General features: G+C 38.5%; 1 protein-coding gene across 2 annotated transcripts; it reads right to left on the bottom strand.

The window, feature by feature from the left end:
* ETF1 (eukaryotic translation termination factor 1) lies at positions 1–26199 on the bottom strand. Of its 2 annotated transcripts, XM_011362435.2 has the most exons (11): positions 26004–26199; positions 25739–25842; positions 8937–9112; positions 8389–8528; positions 5837–5975; positions 5330–5520; positions 4693–4822; positions 3973–4128; positions 3505–3569; positions 2581–2728; positions 1–2314 (listed from the first exon to the last, which is right to left on the bottom strand). In XM_011362435.2, exons 2-11 carry the CDS (start codon positions 25822–25824, stop codon positions 2232–2234), a joined length of 1314 nt encoding a protein of 437 aa, XP_011360737.1. In that variant the 5' UTR covers positions 25825–25842; positions 26004–26199; the 3' UTR covers positions 1–2231. The 2 variants fall into 2 exon arrangements, with proteins under 2 accessions (XP_011360737.1, XP_011360738.1); XM_011362436.2 differs by lacking the exons at positions 25739–25842; positions 26004–26199 and adding an exon at positions 25437–25659.
* Between the last annotated feature and the right edge of the window lie 8 nt (positions 26200–26207).

Genomic DNA, 26207 nt, shown 5'->3' on the forward strand with positions numbered 1-26207 from the left:
TATTCTTAAATATGGTTTAATACTCTTCTCCATTTCTGTATATCACAACACCAAGATTTCGCTGCTTAGGATCTCTCTGTAGAGGCTATAGAGAATGCAAAGGCTACGGTTTTCACCCCCTCTTATTTATGTGTTTGTATGTGTAAGTGTAATACATATCAGTATATATTGATACACACATCAATATATAATGCAATATATATCACCAAAGAGAACACATTGATTAAAGAAATACAAAAATTTGGCATCATTTCCAAACTTAAATAGTAAAAATAAAAACTACAAAAGGAGCTGCATACCCTAAATGTATCATGTGAAACAAACATATTCAAAAATGTAAATTTACATCCAATTTCTCTGGTCTTGTCATATCACATTAGACCCATTTACAATGGCAAAACCCTAAGGTACTGCTGCGAAGAGAGCATGTTTGCTCGCTCTTGGGTGTTCTGCAAACAAACAGCAGAGCCCAAAGCAAAAGCCTGTTCCAGTGAAGCCTCCCGCGCTGGTGAATATCAAAGAACTGACTCTTCTCATTGGGGGTTGAGACATCAGGTTACACATCCACAGACAGTCATTTGGACCTCAGAATACAGTGTGAGAACCAGAAACTTTACATTTAAGACATACTCCCTTCATTCAAGTGAAACAGGATTATTGGAACGATAGGCAGGTCTGCAACCTGGGAACAAGGAGCTGGTTCAGACCAATAAAGCTACGAGTGACTGAGTCAAGTCAGTGAAGAACAGCAGTCAGGCACTAAAGTGTTGAAGTACCCAATTTGAAAATCAAATGCACCCCACTACCCTATCAGTGTGGGGGTGATACCAATTGACTTTTAAAACCTTTGGTCCTTCAAAGTCCATTTGGTATACGTTTTTTCCATTGCTACCACTGGGCACATCCTACACACTTTGTTCATTGTCACCACCTCGGGCACGCCATGACTTTGCATGTTAGTTGGGGTCAAGTCTGACTCACAGCTCAGCTGTGAAGCATGAGCTTCAGGTTTTCAGGCCCACTTTTGGATCCAACATGGTTAAGTCCTTGGTGCCAGAAGCTGTGTCCCATCCCTTCCCACCCCTGCCCTTCCCACCCGCCTCCCATACTTTCTCCTATGAGAGGTGTTTACAAGTCCCATATTCGAAACAGATGCTCCAACCCCACCAGGAGGTCAGGGGCTTATAATTACATGCACAGTCATACGTGTCTTTTCACGTTCCTGTGAAAAACCTTGCAGTTCATTTTTTTAAAAAAATCAAAACATTCACATAATCTCATGCCATCCAACACAAGGAAAACACAACCACCTCCCTTTGACCAAGGATAGACCCAAGCAAAATAAAATATTCTTTAAATTTCTTTGCTTCCATTTATATTGCATGTTTTATTTCTCCCAATCCCAGCAATAGCACAGAAGCCCCATATCCATCCCAAACTGGTTTCTAGTAGGCTAAGATTATGAGAACCCTTGTCAAAGCAATTGATGCTAAGGGCTCCCAAACCCTGGGCACAAATGCGCCTGCAAAACACGTGGAAGGAAACGGTGCACTGGCCCAAATGCTTCATGTTGTCAGTTTGACGCTGCAATGCAATTTGCATCCTTGAAACTGACAGTCTGTAGGGGCACGGGTAGTGTGAGGGAGTGAAGTTGAAATTGCCTATTAGCTCACCCTTTCAACATTAAACAAGAGACCAAGAGAGAAATGGTTCCAACATTTCACCACGTATATTTCTTCTTATGCAGTCTAAGCTGAGAATGCCATGTAAATGGGTCACTGCGAAATGCAGCAATTTAATTTTTCTCCAATCAAAATAAGAAACAAACCAGTATGATCTCATTTCTATTAACTTTTGAAGGTTTACAGCAGTTAAAGTATTTTTGCTTCTATGTATGAAGGTTAAAAAAATCATTTTTTTTTTTCATAAAATACAAGAGCAACCAATTTCACCATCGAGTAAAAGTAAAAACTGGGATTCTTGTTTAAATTAGTCCAAAGTGGCATTTAGGAACTTAGTTGTAGGCTGCTGCGCTGACACCATGACAAACCAAAGTGTAGGGTTGGGTCTGGTTTTGTTTCGGTTTTCTTTTCAATATCCAATGCTCATGGATTAAGTTCTGGAAATGTTCCAATTGTAAGGCAGGGATCTGTTTGGATTCCACCACGGGTATGCTCCTTGGGTTGGATGCTGGAGGGTGAGGCACATTTTGCCGGACCCATGTCGACTACCTAGTAGTCATCAAGGTCAAAAAATTCATCGTCTCCTCCTTGGTATTCCATTCCCTGGAAATCTACTCGGTACCGCAAGATACCTGGGGACAAACCAAAGAATAAATCATCTGAGTTCACAGGGTGAGGAGGGTTCGCTATAATAAGAAAAGCCCAATTCCCTTGCAGAATTATAGAAAGCAAAGAGGTGATGATTAAAAATGGTTCTAACCAAGGAACCTGTAGCTCTGTGCTGCCTCAGTGGATGAGATGAGCACATCTCACCTGAAGTTAACTATTTTGTAATGTACAGGAAAGGCCTTGGTCTGAGACCCTGGCTTTAACTTTAGTTTTCTAATTGGCTACTCACCTCCAATTCCACCAAATCCTTTCACAAACTGGGATCCTTCTTGTGACTTATCTGTGACAATTTCCAATGTAGCTCCAAATTTTTTATAGTTGTTAGCAAACCATTCCAGCAGGGGCATGCTCTCAATTAGTTCATGTTCTTGTCCTGTCTTCAGGGGCGACCATGAGATACAGAAACAATGGGATAAGGATATATCGAGACTTAGTGACCCTTGTCTCACCGCCCACCACCATTCTCCCCTCTCATGATGTGTATGTGTATAAAGCTCTCTATGTGAATTCTGGTTTCTGGTGACATAATTGTGATAGTACAGAAATTCTGATTATTTCAAACAACATTCCTCCGCAGGCTCAAGCCTCAGTAATGAAATGTCAACACCTACTTAGCAGTTTTTCAACTTATGGTTCCTGTTGTTTCAAGAAGTCAGGCTGCTGTGAACTGTCTCTAGGCAGCACTCATTCAACAGCTCAGAAGAGACATGCCAGAATTGCTTTTTAGAGCAGCCTCATGAAAAATCAAGTCCTTCATCTCAGAATTTGAGGAAGCTACTACTACTTAAAGGGATCTGTGCTGGGCACGTAGCACCTTAAGCTGTGGTGATGCATTTACACCAAACCTGCAAAAGAGCTGATACAGAAAGTGTAGAAAGCAGCACAGGTTTCACAGTGCAGATTAGGCACTATTCAGTTAAATCTTCCTCTTTACTATTTTGAGAATGAGAATGTTTAACTACTTTAAAAATAAGGAACCATAGTAACCATGACTTGGCTCCTTCCTTGGAATCAGACTGGTATGTGGCAGATAGGAGCTAACTACCTCCTGTTGCCCCCAGTTTCCCAAGGCGCTGACTATGTTGCCAGTGCTCTAACATATGGATTTATCTTTCCTTGCATGTATCACCAAGCCAAGAAAACAATCACATACCTCTTTGTCTGTGAAATGAGATTTATCCTTCTCTTGTTCTGGAGTTAGATAGAGAATTTTCTCCTCTGTAGTATTGGGGGAAAAAAATGTGTTAACCTGCTTCTCATATACTAACAAGTCCAAGTCTCGTGAGATGAGTTAAGTTAGATAAAAGGGCTCCTGAACTAATCCTATCAACCTTTTCATAAGATTATTCATCTGCACTGAGCGCCTCTGGGTACACTACTCCTATCATAAGGAAACACCAAAGACATTTAAGACAGTCCTTATTCTCAGAAAACAACAATCTTAAGTAAACATTTATCAGTTCAAGCAGAAAAATCTATGAAGGAATATGCTACAGAATGAAAGAGATAGGAACAAGGTGCAGACCTGCTTTCTAACTGCTCCTTTCCAAGAGCTCCACCCCAAGATTCCTGAACACACAGGTCAATAACAAATAGCAATCTTATTTTCTAAATCTCATACCTTCTGTGCCTTGGCAATGAAGAACATATCTCATTATATCCAGATTTTCATAGACTATTAGAATCTCTACAGCTCCCATTTCTAAAGCCTTTAGTGTATCTTCAACTCCAAAACAGTACTTGCCCGTGTCCTGGCTGATTTCATCAAAGTATCGTCCTGTGATTAGGGACAGGTCAATAAGGACATGTATTAAAGTTTCCTTTGTAGACACAGACCCTCTTACACTCAAAGTCAGAGAGAGGGGGAGGGAAAAAAATCAACTTAAAAGTAAGTGCCAAAAGTCAGTAAAAAATGATACCATTAGTTGAAGCTGCAGAAATTGACTCTCAAGAGATAACAGTTGAGCCAAACATAGAACCATTTGGAAATGTGTGTGTGCTCAGTTAAATCTGAAATAAATCCAAACGGCTGCCACACTAGTCTTTAATTCTGGCTTTCTCTCTCTAATTCATCACTCTGTTATAAGGATAATTAATACGGGAAATAAAACTAAAGTTTGGTTCCTATTGCCAAAGGGTAAAAACAGTAGAAAGACAAACACGTTTATTAGACCTAATGACTAAGAAAGATTGAAAATGATTCTACTGAAGATCTTAATATAAATGTTAATCCTTCCTCTTTTACCTTTTCAGTGTCTTGTTTGATACATACAATCATGTACATACAGGCATACACATAAAAACATTTCACATAAGTAAGTAAGTTATATTTCACTGATACCTATTAATTTCTTCTCTTGAATGAATTTCACGTTGGAGAGGACTTCAGTAGATAACTCAATAGCTTGGTTGAATCCATTTTCACCACCATAAGATATATCAACTAATTTTAAAACTTTTGATTGCAACCTCTGACACAATTAAAAAAAAAAAAAACATAATCAGTACTTCAAAACACCATTACCAAAAACCACTACCTCTTAATGGCATGCAAAACTCAGCAACGGGATCGATGATGTCTAAAATAGGAGAATATAGGGAAAGGGCCCAATTTATTCATTAGCAAGTCTCAGTGAGCAACACTGCCAGGGTAAACTTCCTCAGCCGATCACAGCACATATTCTATTAGGGTCTATAAGAGGCTAACACATTAAACACAAACAAAATAAGTTTCTTGTGGAGAAAAGGGAGAACTGCTGCTTCTTGCCATATAAGGTGGTAGAGTACAAAATAGCTTTTATGGCTAAGCCGATGTCCAACGAAAAGATCTTTCTGGATTAAATGCCAATTCAGAGCTGGGTTTTTAACCTGGAATACATCACCGTAAAAGTGAAAATAGATGCGCATGTCCTAGTGCTCAGAGGACTCTCTATTCCCAGTAAGAAAATTACATAATGGAGCCTCTATTTCTCACTTACCTGATCAAACATATCAGATTGACTTAGTTCAGTTTTAAAGTCAGCTGATCCAGCTAAAACGAGACCAGCCACATTCACTTTGTCCCCAGAAATAAACAGCTGCACAGCAGTCTCAGCTACTTTCCGAACATAGTTATGTCGCTTTTCCATTCTTAAACGGGCAAAACGCAAGGCTGACTGACCTCCCCTACCTTTGACAAAAAAAGTGGCAAGAAGAAAAAGTCAATTATTAAGAAGTACAAGATGCCCTGCTAAGTAACTAAATAATCATGCTATTACCCAAGAAAAAGACAAAGAGAAAAATCACTATTCCCTTAACTAAATGTTTAGCATATACCTTTACTTGTTTTCAGAGAGTGACTACTAATTCTCTTGTTGAAAGAAGAGCCATAAGCACCAGTAAGTCATAAGTCATCTCATGATAATTCTCCCATCACCTGGATTTTACTATTTGTTTCCTTACTGCTAGCACAAAGCAAATGGGCTCATGTTCTCTTCCTATATTACCATGTTTCTTTGGGAGATCCACAGTGAATTTGTGCAGGACTTCTCTTGTGTTTCCTTGGAGTGTGCCAAAAAGTGCACCACTACCATCTATTACAATGAAGCCAAACTTGCTATCATCCGAAAGTAGTGCTGTAAGAGCCTGAAAAGCAAACGCAAGTACCATACAATAAATCCCAAAGCTTTGATAGGGTCAAGACAAAATCCGAAAGGACATATACAAGCCCTTTCGCCTCATTCAGAATGGTATGAATACTACAGAAAAACCATTTTATGTAGTAATTTATAGACTTCAGCTATAAATATGTAACCCACAGAGACAAATTTAAATTCCTGATGCAGGAGAAAACCAATGATACGGATGTTAAGCCTTTCAACAAATCTGACCCAGGCACACGATTATGAAGCTCATTTAGAGTTATAGGGCTCAAATTCTTCCTAGTGTTTGATCTGATTTAGACTGAGGGTAGTCTATGGAACATAGAAGTCAAATTAAGTTTAACCTCTAAAAGTTGACTTTCTGTTATTATTAATAACCTGGCATTAATAGGCAATATTCATTATAGAAAATAATGTCTTATAAATCAACTCTAGAGTAGGAGTAAATAAGTACAACACCCAGAAAGTCTATAAAAAGATCTTCTAGTGTTGAAATGTTTCATTTAACTCCTATATTTTGAACATTATTAATGACATCAAGATATAAAACTCAATTTTATTTTAAAGGTAATACGACTAATGATTCTGAGTTTTTATAGGGGAAAACCTTCCTTCTGGGTTAGCACTACATCCCTATATTTCTGTCTCCTTAAAGCAAATATTTAGTCCTGGAATTCATAGAGATGAGCAAGAGTTTTCATGATGGAATCTGAAAACTCCATCAAGACAAATACCATGTGATTTCACTTATAGGCAAGTACCATGGGTACATAGGCTTGGTAGATGACTAACTTGCTAGGTAGTAGCTTGTTCAGAGCTAAGAATTATCTGTTCCATTTTAACTAAGGAAAAAAAATAGGTCCTTCAGAATTGACTAGAAAGCACATTAATTACTAAGAAACAATCTTTAACCAAACCATGCTTGATAAATAGCATTAAGAAATATTGCACACTAAAAATTTTGCTTTACTGAAATAATCTGTTAGGTAGCTTGATTCAGTTTTTCAACAAGACTGCTCTGCTCATCAGGAAATAGACTTATCCTTCATGAAAATGTTCAATTATATTTATTAAACAGGACATAGATTGTGTTGTGCAGTATGCTACTTTCACATCTAGTTATTGACATATCAACTGAAGCAAAAATAAACAAAGGCAACAATAAATGGTACCTTGGAAGGGGAGTTCAGGTTTAGAAAAAACAATGAGGCTAACTTAATAGGTAAGCTAAAGCTAGAGAGTACCAGGTACTATTTAAATTAACAAGATTCAAAACTTGCTTTCATCAAATCAGATATAGGTAAGGGGATAGGGTGGCTAAGAGCCTCCCCAATGAAGCCTTTGCCAGAAGAAGGCCGTGACAGCCAAAAGAACAGTCTCGACCATCTTTGTAACTGACCAGGATCCAACTGGAATTGGACTTCTTGTCAAGTTAGCAAAAACCATCCATTGTAAACTGTCGACAAATGTCAGTTCTAATTCCACTGTAGAGATTTTTCCCTAGGTCGATGAAAGGCAAGAGACTGAACTAGGAGCCAGCCATGAATTCCTGATTGTTCTACTGATGACTGATTTAGGTCACTCTAATGAGGTTTCCTTTCTATCCTTAAAGTTCATCCTATGGCAGCTCTGTCACTCAAAAGTTTCATGGGGGGTGGGGAGGAGCTCTTATAGTCCTGCTACTGAAGATTTTATAAGTTGTGAGCATGAAAACAAGGGTTCGAAGATTATAGGCAAGTACCATGGGTACACAGGGAGAAATAGGGAGCAGTTAGCCAATAATTTCTTCAAACCCAGCTTACTAGTTCTTCAAATCCAGCTTAGCACTTTCCTCAAACATGCTGAATGATTATGTCATTCAGAATGTCATTGTGGAAACTCCTCAAAAGGTTAAACATGTAGTTACCATAGAATCTAGAAATTCCACTCCTAGGTATATACACCCCCAATGAAAACACATGGTCAAACAAAAACTTGTACATGTATGTTCAAAGCAGCGTTATTCATAACAGCCGAATAGTGGAAACAACACAAATGTCCATCAACTGATTAACAGGTAAATAAAATGTGGCATATCCATGAATAGATAAAATAAAATGTGGCAAATATTATTTGGTCATAAAAAGGGATGAAGTACTGACACACACCATAACATAGATGAACCTTAAAAACATAATGCTAAGTGAAAGAAGGCATTCGCAAAAGCCCACAAATTGAATGAATCCATTTATATATGAAATGCCCAGCATAAGTAAATCTACAGACAGAAAATAGATTAGAGAAAGCCTAGACCTGAGGGATCTTGGTGGAGTGGGAATGGGGAATGGCAGTGACTGTTAATGGGTACAGGGTTTCTTTCTGGGGTGATGAAAATATTCTGTGCTTGAACTTCTTACCTCTGTATGGAATTTGTTGTCACACAAATACAATGACGTATTAATTGGTTTGAAAGGTTCAAAGTCAATGTTGACTTTCTTTTCCTTTCCTTCTTCCGTTACAATTGTACCACAGTAAACAACCAGGCCGTTTGGAGGTACTGCAAAAAATATGAACAATTTCTATACTTAAAGCCACAGCTAATTTTTCCCAATTGATAGGAAATGCTCCCACAGTCTACTGTACCAGACCCTTTAACTTGTAATTTAAACAAGCAGAAATATCTATAAATCTCTCAGGCGGAATTCTCTCCTTCATTTTGAAGATTACTCTTGAGATGTTTTAAAAAAGATTTATTCCTTTAAGTACAGTAAATGTTACTTAACTTTCAGAGCAACAACAACAACAACAACAACAAAAGGTTAAATTCACAAGACCAAAGAGACACTGCGCTGAGGGCTGGCTAAAGGGGGATACCAGTGACCAAAATCACCATGGCAGGCTCAAAGTGGAAAATATAACCAAGATATACAAAGTAGGGGAGGAAAATGATCAGGCTCCAGATTACCTTTGTTATAAAGTTTGAGTCTTTGTTGTACAGATGTAATGGCTCCCAGGACTGAAAGGCGGTTTACTCGTGACTTAATGTTAGATGCAGTTCCAAACTCATCTGCTAACATTTTTGCCACTCGTGAAATCTGGTCTTTGGGAGGAATGATCAATGATATCATGCTTGTGCCATTGCTGTGGAAGAAAGAATAACATTAGAGGTTCACGTACCACATAAGAGTTTAAAATCATGCATATCATTAGTAAAGGGAGCTAGAGTGAGATGCCCCTAAAATAGGAGAAATAGATCACTCTCAAAGTGATTAGGAAGGTAAGGAGTATATCAGTGTCATCAAAGTATTTCCAGAGCTAGGAACAGTGTTCAGAATATAGTGGGTGTTCAATTATTTGAATAAATATTAGCTATCTAATAGTAGCTATATAAAGAAGTAAAGCATTTTAAGGGAAACTTGGGAAACACCTCATTCCCCAAGGACACAGAGCAGCTTTGGTAAAGGGGTGATGACAGGCTAGAATTTGACAGTCCATGGCAGAGGCTTGGAATCTGGTAGCTCTTCCAGTGGGAGATGCCATCATAGGATGATGCAACAAGTCTTTCCAAAGTCTAGATGAAATACCAACTTAATATCATCCTGTTCTCCTTTTCCTTTAAATTCCAGGCTCACCTTGAAAATTTATAACCACTAATTTAGCACCCCAAATATCCTGATAATGGGACAAGAGAGCCTTAGAATTTACATAAATATTCCAGGTAGGAAAAATCCCATATAGGCTCTCTCTTCCTTCCAACAAACAAACCAACAAATGCATTTATTTATCTCTACATGTATTTTGTATATCAACTGCTTTGAGTTTGAATGAAAAGAGCAATTCACTGAGAGCCTGGTGAACTCTGGGTGCCCAAACAAATTCAAGTTTCTAGAATTAAAAGCCAGGACCAGGGGGTGGCTCTATAGTGTAGTGGTTAGCATGTCTGCTTTACACGCAGAAGGTCCTAGGGTTTGTGCCCTAGGTGGAGCCATGGACCATATCCCAGGTGCACCAGGCCCCCAAGAGTACCGAATGCACGCCACAAGCGTGTGGGAGGAGATGCCCCGCCTTCAGAGATTTGGTTCTTAAGGAGAAATGGCAACATCTATAGGTCAGGGGTGGAAGTGGGGGGTGGGTGGAGGGAATTAAAGAAGAAGAAGAAAAAAAAGCCAGGACTAAACTTTGAACTATTGAGGACACCACCAAGGCCCTGCCACATGGATAGTCCCTTTTGAGCAGTCACCAACCTAACTTCAATACTGATGCCAGCAACATATCTTTTTAACCTACACATCCTCGAAATATTTATTAGCATCATCAGTTAAGAAATACCTCATTTTAATTATTCCTAGTTCTACTTAAAGCAAATATAAACTACATTATCAAAACACATCAACTAATCGCTAATCATCAGGGCCATGCAAATTAAAACACAACCATTTCACACCTATTAAGACGTCTACTATAAAAAAAATAACAAGTGTTTGCAAGGATGTGGAGATATTTGAATCCTTATGCATCACTAGTAGTGATGTTAAATGGTACAGCGGTTATGAATAACAGCACAGTAGTTCTTCTACTAATTCAATACAGAATTAATTTATGATCTAGCAATTCTACTTCTTGTTATATACCCAAAAGAGTAAAAGCCAGGAAACAAGAAGATAACTTGCTAATGCTCATGGCAACATCATTCACAATAATTAAAAAGGTGGAAATAACTCAAATGTCCATTGATGAAAAATAATGTGGCATATAGACACAGTGGAGTATTATTCAACATTAAAGGAAATTCTGACACATGCTACAAATATGAGCCTTGAACAAATGATGGTAAAATAAGTAAGCCAGTTATAAAAAGAAAAATATTGTGTGATTCCACTTATATGAGGTATCCGGAGTGGTCAATTTCATAGAGAAAGGAAGAATGGTGGTTGCAGTGGCTGGGCGGAAGGGGAAATAGGGCGTTTGTCAACGAGTATACAATTTCAATTTTACAAGATGAAGAGAGTTCTGGGTATTGGTTGCACAACAGTATAAATGTGCTGAACACTATTAAATTGTATACTTAAAATGGATAAGATGGTAAATTTTATATTGTGTATATTTTGACATATATGAAAGTTTTTTAAAAAACTATTTAGCCCATTTATATGTTTAAAAAAATTTGAAACTTCCTTTAAAACAGTTCTCAACCTTGGCAGCACATTAAAATCACCTAAGAGTTCATTCTAGGTTGTTTCCTTTTCAAAAAAGGTTCCTGTTAACTCCCATTCCTGAAGGTACTTTTCTCATCTGACTCTCTTCTTCATTTAGACAATGCAAATGTAATAGACTCTCATTAACACCCAAACAGCACTAAAATTATTATTTAAAAGATTATCTAGATCAAGAGGACTTCATCAAAATTAAACACTTTTGTGCTTTAAAGGACATCAAGAAATTGAAAAGACAACTCACAGAATATGAGAAAATATTTGTAAATTGTATGTCTGAAAAGGGACTTATATCTAGAATATGAAAATAACTCTTACAACCCAACAACAAAAAGACAACTGACATAAAAATAGGCAAAGAACTTTGATAGGCATTTCTCCAAGATATATAGATAGAATGTAGAGAAACTGAAACCCTTATTCAATGCTGTTGAGAATTAAAACAGTACAGTACTTTGGAAAGGTCTGGCATTTCCTCAAAAGGTTAGTTACCGCATGACCCAGCCATTCCACTGCTAAAAACATGTGTACACACAAGCACTTGTGTTGACTGAGGCATTATTTGTAACAGACAAAAAGTAAGGGGGAAAAAAATCTATGTTTAACTAATGAATGGATAAACTACATGGTTTATTCATACAATCAAATATTATTCAACAATAAAAGGAAAAAAGTATTCACAAAAGACCACATATTTTATGGTTCCATTTATGTGAAATGTTCACGACAGGCAACTGAGACCCAGAGAAAGAAGAGTTAATTGCTGAGGTGGAATGGGCAATGACTGGTAACTGGTATGTATTTGTGGTGGTGGTGGGGGGTGTTTCTGTCTTTCTTTTTTTGGGGGGGGGTTCTTTCTTTTTTTAATGCCTACAGCACCCGATATTCCTGGGTGGTCTCCCATCCAAGTACTAACCAGGCCTGAACCTGCTTAGCTTCTGAGATCAGACGAGATTGGGGGGTAGGGGTGGGGTTTCTTTCTGGGCTGATTAAAATGTTTTAAAATTATATAGTGGTAATTGTTGCACAATTCTGAAAATCAACAACAAGAATAGTGAATTGTATACTTTAAAAGGAGGGTAAGTTTTATAGTATGTAAATTATATCTCAATAAAGCTGTTATTAAAATATCTACGGAAAAGACTCAGTACATAATAGGATACTTCCTTTTAAAGTCTCCTGGTCTCTTAACCTAACAGCTTACTGGAAAAGCCAAAGAATGTTTTTTCTTAAGAAATGTTAATTTACGTTTACTAAATTAAATTTTATGTTTAAAAACTAAATGATATGTTTTATAAGAACAAGTGGCAATATGAAAAGACTCAAATCTATACCACACATATACATAGGAAATTAAAAGCCCTAAATTTGCCCTGACCAGCTCTAACGGCTGGCTTTCTTACAAGATCTACAGTATAAACCGAGTCAACTAATATTTTGAAGGTAAAAGTTGATCTAAGCCAAAGTATATTAAAAACTTGATAATTTAAAAAAATGTTTCTACTAGATACTAATGAGCCTGTGAGAAAACTACTTCCTGAGATTCTTACAGATCATGTCCTTAGAGGCTATGACAAGTTTAATCATTGTAAATATTAGTGTCACAGGGAAACAAATGAGTGCTTTCTTTAGGTAAACTGGGAAAACTGTCCCGAATGCCATGCCTAAACTTTCCACTAATTACTGAGCTTGCGTAATTCCACAGTAGTCCAACAAACTGACTTTAACAGAACTGCAAATATCCAATGTCCAGTGGAAGCAGGCAAGAAAAATAAATCAGAAAGATGGATACAACATCAAATCAAATGGGCATTTGTGCCAAGAGACTAATAAGAGAGAAGCAGAGTCACAGTCAGGGGAACAAAAATTACAGAAAACCTATATATTAGCTTTGTAACTACAGGTGTCTGAAAACTGAAAATGTCTGGAAACATCTTCATATAGTAAAATTAATTTCACAAATGTGCACCATTGAATTTGTTTCTCTGCAGTATTAGCATTGGAAAGGGACCTCATTTACACAAGACCTGCCTTCTGAAAGTTTTCTCCTAGCAGTAAATTCCACAGATCCTTTTGTCAGACAAGTTTTTTTGTTTGTTTGTTTGTTTGTTTGTTTTTGAAGCTGGCTATCTAGCCCTTCTATCATCAAAATAGTTACTCTAAGATTGCCAGTTGATGTTATTACAGCTCCCAAACTAGCATTGTTTCTGTTGAAGTTTCTACTCAAAACCTAGAGAGCTGGTCATAACCCCTATGACACTTTCCCCAATGAACACAAGTTAATTAATTACAGTATGAGGTAAAGCACGGTGTGTGCTCTGCTGCCACCCCACGGATAGGGGAGCAAGTATTCTAGACAAACCAAAGAATCAAGCAGATTTATGATAAGCAGCTTCAGTTGTCATCACACACTCAAGCAAAATGATAAAACAAAGCTGCTTCCAAGATATACTTCATAGAAAATAAAGCTCCAAAATACCACACATGACCCAGAGTTATTTCTTCATCTACATAAACATTATTCCCAATATTCAAATCAGCTAAAATTTCAAATATAGTACTGACAAATCAGAATGATTCAGAACAATCTCTTGTTTGTGTGCGTGTGCACACACTTCTATTAAATCAGGTGTATTGCTCTCTAAAATGTTTTTCATCTTAATTTTCATAGCACAACTACATAAAAGGAACTTAGAAAACCAGGACAAGGTACCCAGAAATCAAATGATCAGACACACATACAATTCTACCTGTGGCCACGGTCCAGTTTCTGAAATAGATGGAAAAAGAATTCCCAAATGAAACAAACTAGTATCTTCTATTACCACAAACAACAACAACAAAACAAACAAAAAACAAACAAAAAAACCCCCTCTTTAGATCCTATTTTTAAGCAATCAAATGTAATAAACTGCTTTTCTTGCTAGGCTTCTAAAGAGGAATTTCCAAAAAAACCTTTCTGATAATTCTTTCTGGAGTAGGTCAAAGAAGAAAATCATCCCTTAAACAACTTTGCTTTGGGAGGGGCTGGAAACATTGGGCAAGTAAATTTAACTTCAAACATGGTCTAGATTGTAGGTGCCACCTACCTGTCTCTACACAGGGATCATCAATTATATGCATGTATAATATGAAAATATACAAGACGAGGGGGAAAAAGAGGACAGATAAGTTTGACACTGGGGTTGCCAACTTATGCAAATACATAATATGAAAATACACAAGATGGGGAAAGAGGATGGATTAGTTTGAATAGTGGACTTTACTGGCTCGTACTTCTTTACAGATGAACAATTCTCAAGAGAGTGTATTTTTCCACCCTAGGGGCTCCTGCAATCTTTAGGGACCAACGGAGTTATTTTTCAAAAGTAGGACTCAGTTTTTAAAAGCTGACGTGCTCTGATTTACGGAGTAGTTTCCTAGGAGATGAACTAGCAAACAGGCAAGAAGTAAGGAGTGGAATGAGGAGGGGCTCCAAGGAAAGCAGGATCAAAGGCTCAGATCTCAGGGACTGAACAGGCACCAAACTCCAAAGGATGGAAAATTTGAGGCTAAAGAGGATGTTGGGACAAATTAACCCAGTGAACTCAAAATGCCTGAAGGAAATCCTTAAAGCAAGATAATCAAGTGGAGGACAAAGCAAGGACCTTAAGATAAGCAGCTATTTAATTCCTAGTTCAGATAGGTTAAGAAGATAAGCATTCATTAAGCAACTTTACTGTATAGCCCCACCAGTTGAACAACCTTACACTCACATCCAAATAATTTCTAGAAGGGACAAAGTAGTGAAGATACATACCTAAGAACAATCTTGTTAGAGGACTTCACTTAAAACTACCTTCAAAATTAGTCTTAGCCTCTTGCTTCTTTTGAATTTTGACTAATGTCCAAAAAATTACCTTTCACTAGCTTCCTTTTGTGACTCTCTTTACTCCAGCTGGGGGGAACCTCAAGTTTCTGAATTCATTTTTATTATAAGACACCTGACTGGTGAAGAGAAAATAAGGAGTATTAAATAAACGTAAGGCTTCTACTTTAGAAATTTAAAGGCTACTTTATAATCTCTGATTTTTTTTTCAATCTTGGGTTTATTATAAGCAGATTAGTTTTTCCAGGAAAGTTTCCAAACAAAATAAACACTCATTTATCCCCCAGGCGAGCCAATCAAAGTTGTCTGACCAGTTTATGTAAACACCAAAACAAAATCAAGGAAGCTGAATATTTCATTTTAAAGAGTGAACAACTTTCTCCAATAAAGCTAAGGAGCTGCTCACTACACATGCAAACTACACCTTTTTAATTTTCATTTTTTCATCCACTCTTGCTTTCTCACTATATTCCTTTTCCAAAACCAAACACACTCATTGTAAAGCCAGTGAATTACGAGGTACAACAATGATTCACATGCAGGTCGTAAAAACCGGACAAAGCAAGACACAACATATAACAATGTGCTATGTGATACTTTCAGGGATCTCTGCTCTCATATTCTTTCTTGTTCTCAACATTTTAGAGTCACTTTCCCTTATTAAAGAAGGATTCACCAATGCTTTAACCCAGAGGACTAACTTCTGAGAAATACAACAGCTGGGAGACAGGAAAAAGTAGTTGTAAATAGATTAAATATGAACAGTAAATAAAACTAGCCAAAACTCAGGAAGGAAGAGAATTTAAAGAAATAAAGACACTGTTAAAGGAAGTCTCTCTCCCTAGGATGGGAGGTGGTTAGGGTGGTAACACCACCCACCCTATCCAAGGTTTCATGGCCCCCGAACACAATGGACAGAAAAACATCTGGTCACTTGAATTGCCAGCACTGAAAAGTCTCTAAGGAAAAAACTCAAGGTAATCACAGCAAAGCCTGGGCTATGGTATCTCTGTGCGTGTGTGTAACTTTAGGGCTTTCAGAGTTCCATCCTTTGGATACAAGGAGCCTTCTGGTCACTCAAAGGACTGGCACATAAACAAAAAAATTTAGTCATGCTTTGACCTAATACATTATGAAAGTCTGTTACCATCAACAATGCTCAAGAACACTTTAGAAATGTAGGAAGAAAAAAAAAATGTGGCTCCACAAGCTCATCCACTGCCAATTTGCAGGAGAACCCCAAATTCTTGGAGATCTTTCTAAAAGCAACAAACAACGCCCCCCAGCCCCAAAACAACTCATAAAAAAAATCTCTCCTTCCTCTATTCTAATTCAATAGATATAGAATAGGGAAAGTGAGGGTGGTAGAGATTGTAAGAGGGAGACTCAATTTTCAAATAGTTTGATTCAAATAGAATCAGATAAATTCTAAAACATAATTAGGATTGAGAATCAATGTGTCTGACTTGTTTTCTATGCCTTTAAGCAAGATACTCTTGGCCAGCTGAAACGGAGAGATTCCATAACCTCACCCCCTGAAACCCACAGAGCCCACTTGCTGCAGCGGGTGAGCTGCTGCTGTCATTTTACCCTATCAGTAACAACCACAGTGAATTGTGATGGCTCAGAGATGTCCAACTTTTTCCAGCCAGAATGCTCTCCATATCAAATGCTCCATTTCATCACCTTGACATAACAGAATTACTTCCAGGTTAGGTCCAACCAGGAACATTTTAGAGACTGCCTTCTACACTCTCTAGTTGGGATTTCCTGTATATGCTCCCTAAGCTTTCATCTGTGTCTGATGACACAGTTGTGCACAGGACATACCCTTTTCAAGCTCACAAAGCTGAACTTAATTCAACCTCAGATAATTTCTTGGAGTTGCTAAGCTAGCCACATTATACGGATCACCAGCTTTTAACAATATACAAAACTAAGTTTAACCTTAGAGACTAAATCAATCTTTTTGATATGGGTTTAATATGGGCACAGCATACAAGGGTTGTTATGAGCAAACACAGGTTTTTAGAAATAGACAGATTTGGGTTCATGCCCTGTCCTATCTGCGTAACCTAGGGCAAATTACATATATCCCTTTGGGCCTCAGTTTCTACTTACTTCACAAGGTCATGAGGATTCTGTAAGATATGTCAAGTGCCTCGCAGGGAGAGCAGACAGTGCTCACTAAATGATAACCAGATGGAACTCTAGCTCCTTGGGCCCTAACTCCCTGTCCTTTAACAGTTAAGTCAGAAAGAATTAATATCATAGCACAACTAGAAGGGGGTAAAAAAATACTCTTAGATGTTGTTGAAGTCTTATTTGAATCTGAGTAAGTCCAAAGAAAGAGGTAAGAGTTGACCTTGTGGGAACGGTGATTACCTTTATTGGATTACAGGACTTGCCAAATCCTCTGACAGAACCAAACCAAAAATGCAGTTCAAAACAGTATGGCCAAAACACTAGAAACTGTTTTGTAATTTATCATAAGGGAGAAACAGAAATTCATCTTCTTCTAAAACTTTAAATAGCTATATAAAGCTTAAATGGCTTTATCCTACAGCTGTGGCATGGGTTCAGTATTTTTTATATACTCAGAATCAGTCACCTCAAATCTCTGACCCGTTTTCTCTTCCAACAAGTATCAAACAGTGAAACACACTGGTTATACTAGAGGTCTATATAAGCTTCTGGAGAGCAAAAATCATTTTAGCACACAGTGGATAATCAAACATGTGATGAATAAATGGTTAATTCCTAACAACAGAAATAGAGTCTTTGCTATATACTCTCTTCTAAAAACAGACACTAGAGATTTATTCTGAACTAACAAATAAAATACCTATTAAAAATTTGCCAATCTTTGGAGTGGAACTAACTCATGCCTAGAAATAACTAAATGTCCCAGCTTTAGCTTCACTAAAGTTTGAACCATAACAGAATCAACACTTCCAGAATGTCTTCTTTTGCCACCCTCAATTTTGTTCATCCCCAACTTGATCCTCCCCCATCCGCCTTCATGGCCCAATATCATCTCTGATGTAGGTAGACAGATGCGACTGCTTTTTACAAAGACCTTATAGAATATCAAACCAGGAGAGAGGATTCTGTTACTGTTTAAAGAAGCTAGACAAAATTACCTGAAACTGGTTTGTGCAAATGACCTTAGGGTTAGATGCCATCACCAGATGAGAGAAGGACCAAGATCTGAACACACCAAAACATTAAAACATCTTCTGCCCTAGAGGACAGAATAACTCGTTGTCCCAAAAATTTTCAGCAGGGTTTAGAAAGGTTCATTTTAGTTATTTTATACTGAAAAGCACTAGAATTACTCAGTCATCCAAAACAAAAATGTATATATCTGGTGGAGTATTACTTTTCTATAAACAGGACTTATTTTTTCTTTGAAAAGGTCTAACAACTTCACAGAATTAACCCAGTGGAATATTCCACCAGGGAGAAGCAGAAGCTGGAAAATTTCTCTAGTGTTCTCACATCACTGCAAAGCCAGGAGTTATCAATCACAACCAGCATTCCAGGGACTCACTAAATGGCACCCTATAAATCAAAGTCCACCTCCTATCTTTCTTGATCAATATGCAAGTACTTCTCAAATAAAACAAAAGCCAGCTTTCCTGTTAATCATCTTTCAAATACACAAATGAGCTTCTGGGGAGGGATTTAAAAGCAGCTATTTCCTTCGCCATGGATGCTCATTAAGAATAAACATGTTCACACTCAAGTTCTTCCTAGGATAGATTTGCAAATAGCATGTCTGTTTTTCTTTTATCTTTGCTCCTGGATCTCAGCACACCTGCTCCTTCTAGGAAATTGCAAACCTCTTTGGACAAGAGTCCTCCTTTCAGAAAGGAATGGAAAATGATTCTTTTCAGCAAAAGAAATACTAATCAATGAGCAAGGCAGTGTGGTATAACAGGATCACAGGCTTTGAAATCAGAAAAGCACAAACAGAATCTAGCACTACCCCTTGCTAGGCTGTGATGTTAATCTCTCTGTACTTCAATTTCCTCATCAATAAAATGGCAATAACAGCTTTTCTCACAGAGCTGTTGAGGAGTCAAAATGTACACTATTCAGCTCACCTTTTGAAAATTAGTTTCATTACGTGATTAAAACACATCTCCGCCATGAACCTCTAACCTGGTCTTCCTTAAGTGGAGTAATAAAACCCTAAGATGACAGAAATGGGGTAGCCAGAAAGTAAACTTTTTCTTTTTTTTCAGTAAAAAGCTAATGCTGGAGGTGATAAGGAATTAATATTTAAGGATTAGTACATTTTCATTACTTGCAGACTAGTTTACTTAGGCTGAAAGGCAAACTATGTTGGGACTATATTAAACTCTGTCTTGCCAACTTTACCAACAAGGAACGTGTGTGCAAATGCTCTGCACTATTTCAATATCCTGACAGCTCACCAACCATCAACCTACACAAAGCTTTTGGCTCTAATTTCAGGCTAACTGGCTTTTAATCAAGAACGAATTTCAATCACAATTTCAAAGTTGCAGATCAGTTACGGCTCCACTCCACCACTGTATCAAAGAAACTGTTATCAGCCAAATAACACCAATGTTATTCTTTGACATTGTAACATTCTTTGACAACACTTGCCTTGCCTAGGAAATCTGTATGAGTAGTTACAAAATCTCTTTTGTTTTTTGACAATGTCCAACATCTTATTTAAGACCTGATTTACCTGCTTACACTATACCCCATTCAACATGTACTGTTACTCTGTACTTACTAATATGGGGCTAGAAATAGTTCATATCATCACTCCAGGGTTTTGTGTCAGATCACATTCTCATTGTGTTACACGTTTCTTTCAAAATGTCTAGTGTTCAACTCACAGATGTGGGATGAAGCTTGTAAACTGACTAGTTAATAGTAAAAATGAATTTGTGGGCTTCATTTTTCATATACCTAGATGTGAGTTAGGGGGAAAACCTAATTTAGAAGGCCACAGATATTTGGCAGAGAAAGACAACTTTTGTTTTGACTAGAATCATTTTTCTTAAGGAGACCTTAGAGGAGCAAATGAAAATGTGAAAACAGAAGAGTTACAGGACCAACATCCCCAAGTTATCTGCATGACAAGAGCACACTGTCAGGCATATAAAAATGTCAAGTCCTTGGAGTGGATAGGAAGGACGGTGACAAGAGTAAAGACAAAGTATACAATGGATGAAAGCTGTATATCTAAAAATTGGTGTTAAAATTAAGATATAAAACAACTTGGAGAATTAAAAAAATAACATATTAACACTCATAAGGCACCTATTATATACAAATTAAGTAGATGAAAAAGGACTGGATTAAAGCATAGAAAGTTTAATGTCTATCATTATAAAAGAATCAAGTCTGTTTTCATCTTTGTATCTATGAGAATGAGGAAATTATGGCTCTTAATTAAATTCAATTATGTTTGAGGGTGAGAATAAAAGCAAAATCATTCTTTTTCTTGACCTTCATTCACCTAGATTCAAAGAAAAAGACACCTGTTCAGAGAAAGTGACAAAAATAAGTAAAGAAACCTCATAATTTCCAACCTGATGGAAAGAAGAACCTTGAACTTCTCTAATCCCTTCTCCCAAGACAGCAGACTGCTGAAGAATTAAGAGACACCTACAGAATACATCTGAGAAGGTTCTATTCTGAGATCCCTGGAGAATAGGCTGGACTCAGAAAAAATTTCTGTTGCCCCAAGTTCTCAGTTGGACAGTTCCAGCAGTGGATCTAAGGAAGAGGAAAATTTCTCCTGACTCTTCAAATAGGATCAAAGACCATTTAGCCCTGCTGCAAAACTGACATTTTAAGTTTTCTCACAATTGAACACCTTCCCAGCATAAGGGGCTACACTGAGCACATCCTCAAACCCAAAGAAAAAGGGTCCCACTAGTATGTATGTGGGGAGTAGTGGGGTGGGGGATGGGAACCTGTAAACCACATCGCACTGGGCCTTAAATGGTATTCTGATTAGGCACTCTTGCTTACCTAAGAGTGTGTCCAGAGCAAGCCTTCCTTTCTTGGAAAGATAAGTATATCTGCTATTACAATGAGAAGTCTGTCAAGAGTTGAAATTCAAAGAGAGTAATTGTTCATTAGATTCACAGTGTAGAGAAAACCATGCCAGAATAGTAGGGCTGTTAGGGCTAGTTCTGAGTTGAGGCAGGCAGCCAGCCTATGACACTTGGAATGGATCTAGGAACATCACCACACCCTATTAAATATACTTTTCTCTTCCCCAGCTCCCCTTTACTACCTCATGGGGTGAAGGGGGCAGAGAGATGATGAAAAAATTCCTCTACCGTTCTGGTATCAGTATGAAAGACTACAATGTACCATCTTTGTTTAAGGATATAGAGAACTAAAGCAAAAAAAGTACCTGAGATTCATCACGTTGAGAATATTCCAAGTATCATTTAAGTGAATATTCTAAAAAGCAACAATTTTCACTTGGGGAAGATATTCAAATGCATTTAACATACTTTAATTTATTGAAATTATATTAATCGGTTCATATTACATACCTGTCCATATTTGTCTATATTTAAAAAAACCTATTCATTGATCTCTCAAAATTACTAACTTTTAATTCAACACAATGTGATGAATTTTGTAGAGATTAAAATAATTATATGGTACAGTAAGAAATATATTTGGTCTTTGTCCTCTGCTTTTGACAAAGCTCCTAAAACTCTTGGAATTCCCATGGGAGTTTTTGTTATTCATAAGGAGTCCCTTAAGAGCACACCTGAATTTATGCTAATGAAATGAGGGTGGGGCTATTGGACAGCTTCAGGACGGGGTTAGTCACCAGGAAGACTGTGTTAACCCAGGTAGGAACTTTCAGCTCCATCCAAGGACCTCAGGGAAAGGGGTGTTGCAAGCTGCAGATTAAACTCTATAAAAACCCCTAAATGAGATTTACTGAGCTTCTGGGTTGGTAAACCCAGGTGGTGCACCCCAGTTCCACAGAGGCAGGAGTGCCTGTACTTGAACCTTCTGGACCTTGCCCTATGTACCTTTTCATCTGGCTGTTCATCTGTATCCTTTATAATATCCTTTGTAATAAACCAGTAAACCTAAGTGTTTCCCTGAGTTCTGTGAGTCATCACAGCAAATTACTGAAGCCCCAATTTACAGCCTGTTAGTCAGTAGGGGAGACCCAAACGTTGCAAGTAGGGCAGTCTGTGGGACTGAGCCCTCTCCCTTGTGAGATCTGATGCTAATTCCACAGTGTCAGAATTGAATTGTAGGACACTCAGCTGGTGTCCCCTATGAACTGGAGAATTGCTTGGTGTAGGGGGAAAAAACCCACAAATCTGGTATCAGAACTATTGAGAGTAAAGGATAGTCTCCCCCCCCTCCCCCGAGTTATATTTAGAGGCAGAAAAGAGTCATGTATAGCCAGGTACTTTATAATTCTTTCAAAGTCAAGGTATCTACAAGTTATTTTTAACTGAGCAGAAGGCTTTTTAAAAGCCTAAAGACCACTGTAGAAGACCCAAATCGTTTATTAACTGATCTTCAAACATGGGTTATCTGACTGAGGCCTCATTATATCTGAAACATATAAGGTTCCCTGCTAAAGATAAGTGAAAAAATATTCCAACACTCACAAACACAACTTAGCCCAAATTAACCTTGGCAGTTCCTTTGTCACACTCACCACTGTCCTTGGCTAGGACAGGCTCTGGTTATGATTTTATAACCTGAAAACTATAAAGGTTCCAACACTATTTCTGGGACTATTTCTTGGTGGCTCAAAAAAATTAGAAAAAAAACCCCTAAAATTTTCCACCTATCATTCACCTGCTTTAGTTCTTTATTCAGAATACCTGCAACTACCATTCTATTCACATGGCCCTAGTTTCTATTTTGGCTCATGTACACATTTGTCCCTAAGTTAACAGTGAAGACTATACCAGGAGCAATCATAAACTGGGAAGAAACAACCACTAACTTTAAATGGCACTTATGCATAGCAAAACTGGCTGGTTATTTTACTAGCACATGCTAACATTCAACCAGGCTTATATGAAACTAAAGAGGTATGTTCCACCCAACTTAAAGTTATACATGTTATAACCCTTTCAAATCAAACAATTCTATTAATCAATCACTAAGTTTCATTATCTAATGTTAATAACCATGCTTGAACTACAACCTCAGTTTTCTCCTGAAACCCAGACTGTGCCCAAAACACCAGCACACAGATTCATTTTGCCATGCAATTTGTCTTTAAAGTCCATTACATTTCTCACTAAAATATTTTAGCATTATTAGGCAAAGAAGGAAAAAAAACTTCTTATTGTACACTGATAATCTAAAGAGTCTGACTGTAATATAACTCAGCCATGAAAATACAATTTTCCTGTTCCTCAAAATAAATTGATATATATTGGGAAGCTTCTGAGCTAAACAGAATAAACCTGTGACTTATTGACACTCAGAGATGGCCAAGATTTTAAATTGTCATGAGCTCAAGATGCAACCAAATCCTGAATAAAAGGAAAGTTGAACATGATTACCAACCACACTGTTTAGAGAAAAACTATTCCCCAGCTATTTTAAACAGCTTAATCCTGTCTAAAATGTCCAACTAACTCCATCACTTGGAAGAAAAGCTATGTGTAAGAACTTCATTTAAACTTCACTGAACTTTGCTAATCAAAGATGTAAAAACTTCAAAACCTTTAAAGGGAAGCTTAAGTTTCAAGTGGCTAGGTAAAAGGGCTAGGAAAAAATTTAAGAATGAGCTTCATCAAGCATTAGAAAGGAGTGCTATTACTTATTAAGCGGTGTTATTTCTTCAATGTTACTTCACAGCAGGAAAGTGCAGCTGTGATTTCATAGTCTAGACTTCTTTAGAGAATAAAATGTATGCAAATTGTAATGTGTGAACCTACCTCCAAATTGAGAGAACAAATCTACAGGTCACTTTCAACTTTAAACAAAACTGCAAGAACAGCAATTTATTAAAAAAGCCATACTAAATTGAAGGATTCAAGTAACACAACAGAAGATCCTAGTAAAACAGAAAAACCCAGTTAATTCCTGATAGTACATCGTAATGGGTCATTACCTATATCACCCTTCCTGTACAATAGTCTCAAACTTGGGGAATAATTATTCATTCTATCAGGTGGCACACGACTACCTGTGTTCAAGTTCCTGTAAGATTTTAAGTCTAAATAGTTTATTAAATACAAAGAAAAACAAACCTAAGGAATAAGAGAATAAGTTGCTACCTTCAGTTCATTAGAGAAAAAGAGGCCAAGTCACCGAAGAGGGCCAAATTTTCAGAAGCTTCATCCCAGCAGAATTGTCACTAATTTATTAAGAACAAAAGACAATCACAAAACAACCAGAATTGTCACTAATTTATTAAAAACAAAAGACAATCACAAAACCAGCCTCTTAACTTTGGGCCTTCCGTGGAACTAAGCACATCTTTCATAAAACAGTAATAATTTAGAGCTTAATTAATCCTATCATTGCATATCTACTAATTAAGGACAAACCTGAGTTGGAAACCAAAATGTTCAATTCCTGGGCTGAAAACAACTTTCATAATGGCCTGAGGCAGGTCGCTCTATTCTAAGAATGCTCAGACAAATATGTAATGTTCCAAATACTTTTTTTGCCACTTCCTACAAGTAAAAAGTTTCCATGAATGGGAAAGAAACAAACTAAGTGAGAAAATAGGAATACTTCTGATACACCTTCCTCAAACGAGTTTTTTTTTTTTAACTTAAAAAGAGCATATAAATCAGTCTTAATGGAGTCTGTCTCACAGTGCATTCGACTAGAGTTTCTTACCAAAATTTACAAAAGGAGACTCAAAGCCCACCTAATTCAGTTCTGAATTTCAATAAGCATCGGACACCTCTATCCCCAGAAGTTCCTGAGAGGCTAAAAGGGACCCTTCCTGTTGCAATTCATATCAACGGCCCCATACTCTGGATTCTTCCTAGATATGCAGATATAGATTTGTCAACCAAAACCTCTCCTACACCCCCCACCCTGCACACGCTGGCATTTTCAGTTTACAGGTTGATCCTGGAATAGCTAAAAGCAGAAAGCTCCAGAGTGATTGGAGGATGTGGAGGAAGTCATCTTGGGAGAGTTGCAAGATCCAGAGAAATCAAGGGAAGTAAGAGAGAGGTTGTCCCTGACCACCTCTCCTTCCTGCCCCATCCAAACTTCACCCACCTTGGAGAAAGATGCCATTTTAATAAGGTCTGGCTAAGGAACGTGAAAGCAGGGGGAAAAGAGGAAATCAGGGAAGGGCGTTCGGAAAGGAAGGCCGAGCCCTCCCCCCCGCAAGAGCACCCGAGTTGGGTGGTAGTACCTGGAACTCGACGAAGGACGAGTTGAATTCAAGGGCTTAGAAGGGGTACAGAAGTAACAGTGGCCTGCCACGAGGGGGTCGAGTGGTCCGAGCCCCGGGAGTGGACCCCTTCGGGTGAAGGACCCCTTCTCCGGCCAACCGCGTTGACCCACGCCCCTGGGTAGGGGGCAACTACCCAGAGATCCAGAAGGCGGGAGTTGGCTAGTGCTTGGCTCCCCTCATCCGGCCATGCGGCGCGGGGGCGGCCATCCTGAGAGGTCCAGGTACCAAGAGGGCACGGGGGGGCCGGACGCAGCGCTCACCCGCGGGCCGCCTCCAAGCTCTTAATGAGCTTCTTGATCTTCCAGATCTCCACGTTCCTATCGGCAGCACTGGGGTCGTCCGCCATCTTCTCGCCTCCTCCTCCCTAGAGCGGCCCGGCGGGGCCCGGAGACACCAAGACCACAGAGTTAGCGCCGCCGCTGGGGCAGAGCGGCCCCCTTCCTTGCCACCCCCGAGAGGCCCTCCTCTTCCCGCCCCGCGCGACCCGCCACGGTGGTCGCTGGCCTTTCCCTACCCCTGCCTTACCTAAGGGCCCAGTCCTGGGCGGCAGTGGCTGCTCCTCCCCGGCGGCGGCTCCGCGGCGGCGGCTCTGACGTAGGACACCGGTTCCCTCTCTCCAGGCAGCTGCATGTGTTGCAATCCGCTCACATGGGGCCTGTGACATCACTTCCTCCGCCAGGGGCTGACTGGAAGTCGGCGGGCGGAAGGGAGGTGGGGGCCAGTGCGGAA

The sequence above is a fragment of the Pteropus vampyrus genome, unplaced genomic scaffold, assembly GCF_000151845.1.
Source record: "Pteropus vampyrus isolate Shadow unplaced genomic scaffold, Pvam_2.0 Scaffold74, whole genome shotgun sequence".
In the NCBI taxonomy this organism is placed as follows: Eukaryota; Metazoa; Chordata; class Mammalia; order Chiroptera; family Pteropodidae; genus Pteropus; species Pteropus vampyrus.

Coding starts and splice junctions, on each gene's coding strand:
- ETF1 (XM_011362435.2), bottom strand. CDS start 25,824: ATGGCGGACGACCCCAGTGCTGCCGATAGGAACGTGGAGATCTGGAAG. Junction 3,570..3,972: donor TCATTGCCAAGGCACAGAAG/GTATGAGATTTA, acceptor CCAATACTACAG/AGGAGAAAATTCTCTATCTA. Junction 2,729..3,504: donor CTCATTTCACAGACAAAGAG/GTATGTGATTGT, acceptor TCGCCCCTGAAG/ACAGGACAAGAACATGAACT.